The sequence below is a fragment of the Lonchura striata genome, chromosome Z, assembly GCF_050655825.1.
Source record: "Lonchura striata isolate lonStrDom1 chromosome Z, ASM5065582v1, whole genome shotgun sequence".
Taxonomy (NCBI): domain Eukaryota; kingdom Metazoa; phylum Chordata; class Aves; order Passeriformes; family Estrildidae; genus Lonchura; species Lonchura striata.
Window position 1 is genome coordinate 75,331,811 of NC_140740.1, and position 8,838 is coordinate 75,340,648.

Sequence of the window (8,838 nt, forward strand, 5' to 3'; positions counted from 1 at the left end):
TTTAATTTAAAATTTGTTGTTACTAATATAAAAATTGCAATGCATATCAGTTCATCTTTTGAATTACTCTGTCGGAAGATGTGTGCTGTGATTAATTTGTTATTAATGAGAAAGTTGTTAAATCCTTTCTAGCTGAGAGATGCTGGCAACTCGAACACTAGGGCTTTTACAACATCATGGCACACTTGTTCAGTGGGAAAACACTTGTGAAATTGAGTCTACATTATCCTATGTTAGACTGGATAGAAAATGCTGTTGAAAAGAATATTCATGTATCTACCAGCCAACCCTGTAAATATTCTATGTTTCACCTGAGCATGCACTGTTCTATTTAATAACAGAATAGCAATCATTTTTAGGTAGTCCTATTGTTTATTTTACTGACTTGCATTTTATCTTTCAATTTTTTCAAAGCACCTATTGTGTGTGCAGTTTTATATGCATTATAATATGACAAATATAAATTCAAATGAATTATCCCTTTTAAGAATATCGTTCATGTCTGCAGCAGCACTCTACCTGCTGTTCCCTATCCCCTGAAATGTTCCAAGTTTCTAAGTGGCTTCAGAAATTTGTCTATGTATGACAGGGGCGTTATAGTCCATCCTTCCTCCTTCAAATGTGCCATCCTGTATTCTTTTGTATTACTCTTTTCATTGCATCTTTTCTGTCTAGGCCTTTAGTGGGATGGACAAAGTTTATTCCTAAATCCAAAACAGATTTTAAGAAACATCTTATATGATGTACAGAAACAAGCTGGAGATAGATACATATCGATAGAGAAGTGCTGCACAAATTATGTGCTGCTCTATACGAGGTGTTTAAACTTTATTATACTTTATTATAATGCATTCTCTGGATGAAGATCTTGCCCACTCGTGGCTTTTAAAAGAGCAAAAGCCTGATTTTTATTTTTGCGAAAAACTAGTTTCAAAATTAGTGATAAAGGAAGGATTTGCCATAAAGAACTATCTCTTACTTGTTTGCTTACTTTAATTATAAAGGAAGACAATTATTGTAACTGTGCTTTTACTAGATGCTAACAAATCCACGAACCCAGAGAAGCAGGAAAATGCATGCTCTTGCAATTGACTGTATTGCTGCTTCCCTTGCTGGCTTGTGGAAATAGTCATGCAGTAGGTAAAATCAGCCTAAAATTGCAAGTAGTAAGAATGGATCACACAGTCTAGTATGTAAGACATGTACTCATTACCTCAGTTCTAAAGTAAAAAAAGATGATGAAGTAAACACTTTCATTATGTTGAAATCCTTGCAGTTTATTTGACTTTCCTGACTGCAAACAGACAAGCCACATTGTTCAGAAAGTTTTAGTTTTCCTGATAGGAAGTTAAGTGGTTACAAATACAACTGTCTGTATAAACCAGCTTTGACCTGGTAATAAGGAAGATTATTTAGAAGCTAAAATAGACTTTGAGCTACCATTATACTTACAGTATGGGACTATTACTTTAATAGTATGCAGGCACTTTTTGGTCTGTAGAAAATAAAAATTAAGACTGATAAAATTTTTTGAAAATAATACTGAAGGTCTTTTGATTTGCTGCAGTGAGTTCCCCGATGGATGAAGTGCTGGCTTCCTTGAAACGTGGTAGCTTTCACTTAAGAAAAGTTGAGCAGAGAAGTCTCCCTCCTTTTCCTGATGAAGATGATAGCAATAACATCTTGGCGCAGATCAGGAAAGGGGTGAAACTGAAGAAAGTACAGAAAGATGTTTTGAGAGAATCCTTTACAATCCTGCCTGATACTGACCCTCTGACAAGGAGCATCCATGAAGCACTGCGAAGGATTAAAGAAGCATCACCTGAGTCAGAGGATGAAGAAGAGAGTTTGCCTTGCACAGACTGGGAAAACTAACCTGTAATTAAGCTACATTTAAAGATAATATTTCTGCAACAGTTTTTTTGTAGCAGTATCGGCTAAGCTTCAGGTTGTGCATTGTAGGAGACTTAGAAATGTGACTAAACTGTCTGACATCCAGATAAAAAATGCACATATGAATTGAGTATCACTGAATTTTCAAAGAATTTAAAGATTATAATAGGGAAAACCTCTTTTTAGACAGTATGTTAGCCTTTTACTGTTCCAGTACTTCTGCTGAATATGACAGGACTTCTGAAAAATGCTCTATTTTATTTAGTAAATTTGAAAGGACAGTTCCCAGTTTACATAAAAAGTTTAGAAAGCAGCTAAGTCACTCTGGGATATACTTTATTCTTACCTGCCAATTATTTCTAGCCTTGTAAAAATTGGATATGTCTTATTTCAGACTGAGTAACTTCTAAGTGAAGGACTTATGTTTGAATGCTGAACACATCGAAATCTTGTGGGTTACCCTGAGTAGCTGACTTCTCAGTGGCTTGGTTTCAGTCTCTAAAATCTCTGACTTAACTGAATTTCCAGGCTCTAAACAGTACATATACAACTGATACTTCTGCTAGTCATATAAATTCCATGAACCTGCATTAATACTAAGCTACAGTGCTTGAAAGTACAGATATCAGACTTCAGGAGATGAAATTAATGATTTCAGAACAAACCAAAAATGGGCAAGAGATCAGTTTTCAAAATAGTTGCTGCATCAGTAGCACAAAGATATTTGTGACCACAGCAGCAGTGTAGACCACTTCTCTGGGTGACTCTTTTCTGTTACTTACACGTGAATGAATTTGAGTATCAATGAAGGTTCCCACTAAACCTAAACTGAGAAACCAGAGGTATGACAATCTGTAAAGAAATTAAAAATCTGTTCAGAAAGTCTTTTTAAACAGAATGAGGGGGAAAATATTTAGTCCTTGCAACACAGTTAGCAGTAGAAAGAAGATAACCTTTTTGAATGTTCACAATCCAGCATTTCTCCTCTGGTTAGTTGTTTCCATAGCTGGAGAGTGACTATTGGTAAAGTGCTACAGCTGTTTAAAACTGATCCTGACTTGGCACATCATCTGCTGAATGTTCTAATGATTATGAAATACTGTCTCAATCTGTTGCATTAGTACGCTATTTTCAAATTACAATATTTTAAATTTTTGAACAGGAAAATAAATGCTGTGTTCAATTCCTCATGAACTAGCTGTTGGCCACCCTGATGATTTTACACTGATTAATTATGGCTTGCTCCTTTTATTCCATACCAAATGTACTGCTAGTTTTGGAGTTGAAACTCCAGGAGTGGAGATGTGCTTAACTCTTGCTTAAACTCCAAGTGAAAATAATTTTGCTTTCATGTAATTTCTTCCTATCTTTGCATATTGAAAACTCCCACTACCACAGCTCTTCAGAAATTAAGTGACAGCTATAAGAAAAGACATGTCTCGGAACTAACTTGGCTTTCTTAATGCAATTGCAATTAGATTGCAATCTAATTTTCTACATAACAGATCAAATTTAAACTTTGCGATTTGACTTTGACTTTAGGAAATCTGTTTGACTGTTTGGGATTTTGGGATTTTGTTTGGTTTTTTTTTTTTTTTTGCAAGATACAAAGAAATTTTCCAAGACTGACTTAATTTTTTTTTTTTTTAATCAAATTGATTGACCTCTTAAGCATTTTACATTGGAAGTGCATCTTAGAACTATTCTGAGGTCATTGCCACACAATATAAATGCTTATTTTTTCTCTGCTATTTGCGGCCCCATAAAAGGATTTCAGAATGCAGGCTGAAAATCACTGTCCCTGGTTGTTGTCTCCTTTTTACCAGTCTACATCCTGCTGAAGTCCTGTGAAATCATTTGGACCTAAAAGCAGGATTCAGTGTCAGTTCAGTGTCAGGAGTATGTGCTCCTTGTTCTCTACATATCTGGGATTTGCTTTCTCTTACCAATGTCAGATTTTACTACAAAAACAACCCTGTTTGTTTTAGGTCATATTATTTAACACATAATAGTTTTGACTGAAAAATGGTTGTAGAGAATAGCTGTATTAACAGCTCAGAAAAAAACAAGGAAGGACTTTGCTATCCAAGCACATGAAGTACTTTGGGAGAACAGAGATTGAGACAAAGCCTTTGAAAAAATCAACTGAAAAAATATTTCCCATATAGATGAGCATACTTACTTGACAATACAGACTGGCTTACTACCATTCATCATACAAAAGTAAAATAATGAAAATCTGTTGTAGAAGTAGCAGGCTAGTATTTTTTTACTGTGGGGTAATCCACTTAAAATCATGCTTTAATATTGACCTGCTGGTTTTTAACATTTAAGCGCTACACATGCCAAAACAGCATCATAGAGATTTTAGGTTGAAAACCTGTTTACAGAAGTGTGTTGGCACACAGTTTATATTAATTGTGCTTAATTATAAGTATGTGTGTATAGGCTAAGTGTAATGCAGATATTTGCCTTTCAAAATGGAGGCTAAATATGATACAGTGATGTATATTAAGTACCAGAAAGTTCCTTGATATATGTGAAGAGAGTATTAGCAGTGCTCAATGAAGTGGTTTCATTAATTATTGAAGTTTGAAGACAAAACTAATAGTAACTAATTCTTGCAGGAGATCTAATAATTTCTTGTATTGCCTGTTCTGTGTTCTTGATAAAGTTACAACTAACCTTTTTAAGAGCAGTTCTTTCCAGATAGACACTCTGAAACATGTAAAAAGATACTGAGGCATTCTATATATTGAAGTAGCTAAGCAAGCAGTATAACTATGAAGTAGCTTCTGTATGAAAAATACAAGAGATTACTGGTTATCAAAAGTATCCTGAGAATATATGTGTATTTATATTACTATGGTGCATAATAGTGCACCTTAGTAATATAAATAATGCAGAACCTGAGTTCCTGTCAGTGGTGGACAAAATAACAAGATAACAAGGGAGCTTTTGTTCTCTGTAGTCTGCTAATCCAGTATTTTGGGCCTCTTCAAACTCTAATCTGTGTTAATTGCCAGTAATACTGGAAGGCAAAAACAAAAGACCTGGTTGTATGTGTGTTCTGGCTCCAGAGTCACTGTGTCATTACCCTGGGAGCAAAGAGAACCTTTGCTCAGTACGCGCTGCTCAGTATATTGCATGTTAGAATTGCCTAATATGTTGAGAATACCAGAGAATTCTACACCCGTTTAGCTTTTCAGATGTTCCTTTTTTTTTCTTCCCAAACAGGTGCTTGACAGCTACCAATGTGTGAAAAGAAACCCCAGTTGAAGATTACTTTTCTCCTGCATTTCTGAGAATTCAGAGCCAGCAGTTATGACCATCAATTCCACAGGAGGCTTTCCTTGGCAAAGAAATAGTCTTTCTTTGGCAAATAACTCAGTATGTGGAAAAAAATGGCCTGAAATATTAATTTCAGGTCACTTTTTTCTTTATTTGTTAAAAAAAATTCTGGTTTGGGCACAAAGAGAAGTTGTTCAGACATGCATTTTATACTATCAAGAATGCCCAATTCTTAAGCACTTTTTGTATTTGCGTTAGTAATGTATGGCCAGTTAAGTGTGGGGGCCATTTTGAGTTGGGAGACTATTTGCTGTTAGAGTAACTTTGGGGTTCCAAACCAGCTGTAAAATGGCCCCTTCACTGCACTGAATATCTCATGTGCTTGAAAATTGAACTAAATGGCTCCCTGCAGAGAAGCTTGCTGTGTAGCAGTCTGATATTCCAGAAAGAGAATTCCTAGTTGCACTACAGTAGCTGAAATTCAGTAACATGCAACTAAGACTTTTTTCTTCTTAGCTTGAAGAAGCATATATCAGTATGAAAACTGACAAGTGACCACGGCACAATGAGAATTAAGAGCTGAATTCAGAACATATTCAAGAATGTGTTTGTTTCCATCATGATACATTTAGCGAGACATACTGCCGCACCTTTTTAGAAGGTCATGTTTAGTCTGACATCTTTTTAAAGTAGACATTTTCATGCTTTTTTAAAATATTTAGCTACGCTGAACCGAGTTAGTTATACTTTTATCATTTGTTATAAGAAGCAATATTTTGTAATTTCATACTTAAAATTATTTTTCTTTTTTTGGTTTAAAATGGCTTTTGATTAGTCTAAGCAGCCTTCTTTAAAGATTAAAGCACTTAAGCATTCTGATTATTGAGTTGTGAAAATCATGCTATTCTTGCTGGTTTTCATTATTCCCTTTAGTGGCTGTGAAATGTTTGTATTTCATACCCAAAAGCCTACTGGCTGAAAAAAGTTGATTCTGACTGGTTTATTTTTAAAGGAGAGTTACAACTTCCTCTACAGTGAATACTTAGGAGTAGACCTAAACCTCATGACTAATGGCTGCAGGCAGCTACTCTTATGATACCACAATACCAAGAGGTATGTCAATACAGAGATACAAGTAGCCTTGTACCACCTAGAAACCTCATGTGGTATTAAAAGTCAGCCCATTACACTTCTAGGAAAGCTGAATTTTCACTAGCATCTTGTTTTTACTAGTGTAACATACACTGTGTTTGAGAAATATACAGTCCTTGTCCTTTGTGTTCCGTGGTCCATTCACTGTTCCTCTTTTGACAGATAAACTACTATATGGGGATCTGGGTTCTTTTTAAGTGGAGTTACTCATTGCTGCTGTCGTGTAATGGAACACGTACTGTGTTAACATTTATAACAGGGGATTTCATGTCTTGCCGTTTACTTACAGAGAGAGGAGCAGGAGACCTTACCTTAGCAATAGGCTGTGTAATATAAAGGAACCTCAGCTCTGGGACCCTTCAGTCTATTGAAGATGTTTTGCTGTGGCTGTCCAAAAATCAAAGCTCTGTCAAACATCTTGAGAGGATTTTCTTAACCATGTTGCCTTACTTATAAAGTTAGTGAACATTGATTTTCAAAGCACCTGTGAGCAGCGACTGTAGAATTGTATAGATTTTGCTGTGTTAGTTGCCAGGTCTCTATTTTTCAGCTGTGTGAAACACCTGATACTGGCTTTCCACAGGTCTAAAACTACATGATGCTTTTTTCTTAAACTTATTCTCTGAATTCTGTGTTACATGGTATGGTTGCAAGCTGTCTGATGCTGTGTTCATGCAGCAATAGCAGGACTTTCAAGGTTCATTGTAATCATTCGACACTGCCTGTACCATCAGCTGTTTTGTTCTACATTTGTTTGTACTTTCAGTCACACCACACATTAAAACCAAGGTAATCAAATGAATTTTGGCTGTAGCAAAAAACAGAACTTTGATGTAGAAGGGTAATACATTTACACATTTCACCTGAAACTTAGTGCTAAATTAAATGAGCAACTTTTAGGTTCATTCTTTCCTATTTTCCAGCCTGCGGTTTAATTGCTTGGAGTATGCATACAGAACACTAGCAAAATTTCAAGCCGAGGAAAGATAGTGTAATTTTAAAGTATTTGTGCAGTGGTTCCCTTGCACAACACATTTGTCTGCAGTTTACCACTGTGTTGTTACCTAAATAGCTCCATGCTGTACTCTGCTACAGTTTTCAGATATGTTTGCCATGTGATCTGTCATCTTTGCCTTGAAAAATGTGTGCATGATTGATGAAAATTACTCTTCTTAATCTGTTCCATATTTAGCTGAAATCTTAGATTTCTGTAGTAGCTTAGTCTCAGTAGAAATGGAGTTCTCATATGAGCATGTATTTCCTGGGCTCACAAAAAGTAGTTGTTATGCTGAGCATAGCAGTATGTATCAGTTTAAAACTGCCATCTTCTATGTGGAAAATGAATGGGGGTTTTTTCCACATTCTGCTAAAAAAAAAATCCTGAATTTACATCTCCATGAGTCACTAGATGACACAATTTCACATAATTTTCACTTTGATATAAAAATTGTGGATATGTAGCGTACACAGACTAATGCATAAAAAGGTACCATCCTCTGCCATGTGAAATTTTCCAGTGGGATGGCTACTGCAGAAGAAGGGGAAAGTTTAGTATATTTACAAGAAAGGGAAATTATGACAGTCCTGTGTTGAGGTCAGTTCCTCCACAGCTGAGAAAAGCTGTAATAATTGTGTTGGTCCATGAGAAATCTTGGCAAGCATCACTAAGGAAAAACACACAAACGTGCAAGGAAAGAGAGCCTCCACAAAAAGACCTGCCTATTGATATTTTTCATTTTATTGTTGTGGCTGCATTGTTCTGTTGCTAGTTATTTATCTTAAGTAGTTTGTCAGCTTTTGGGCTTTTTCCTATTTTTTAGAAACTTCTTTTTTCAAATTAGAAGTTTTACTATGGTGTAACTGATCCAGTGAAGTAAAGATTTGGGATGCATAATGTTTATTGTACAAATGCTTATGTAAGGACTGAAAACCTTTTATGAGTGGGAACACGAAACTAAATTTTCTAAGTTTCTATTAAAATAACCAAAACGTAAGGTAAACAGCAATAGTCTTTTTCGGAAATTTAATTTGTATCAACAATTTCATGTTCTCACTCACAGAGGTTCTAGATCCTTTACCAATAGTCTTACTCACTTTACTGTATTTTCATGTTAGCTATCTGTCTAGGGTAGATGAAGGTTTTTTTTTTTCTTTTCAAACATCACTTCTAAGTTTTGCCTGGTTTTGTTTGTTTTTGTCTTTTTTTCCTTAAATCTGACAGTCTGCATTCTACACCAGACACTTGTAAAATAAATTAGTATGATTATATATTGTGTACTTTTGTGACTGAATTGGGGATAGAACTCAACATACTTCACTACGTTATTTGTAAAGAATCATTTTGAGTATAAGCACTATATTCTGTACTGTTTAATAATAAAGTAATGATAGATACATTATTGAAGATGCAACTTATTGAGGAGGCAGAAACATTGGTTAATGTTACCCTTATTCCATTTGTTGCACTGAATTTCAGGAGTGTAATTTGTAAATCAAGTTTGC

At 35.2% G+C, this 8,838-nt stretch overlaps 1 protein-coding gene across 1 annotated transcript in view; it reads left to right on the forward strand.

Annotated features, from left to right (window-relative positions):
- JMY (junction mediating and regulatory protein, p53 cofactor) overlaps positions 1-8,604 on the forward strand; it is a 61,962-nt gene extending 53,358 nt beyond the window's left edge. Inside the window, exons 10-11 of the mRNA XM_021531120.4 lie at positions 1,568-1,878; positions 5,131-8,604. Coding sequence (XP_021386795.1) covers positions 1,568-1,875 — 308 coding nt within the window. The 3' untranslated portion in view covers positions 1,876-1,878; positions 5,131-8,604. The remainder of the gene's footprint in view (positions 1-1,567; positions 1,879-5,130) is intronic.
- Positions 8,605-8,838: the final 234 nt, after the last annotated feature.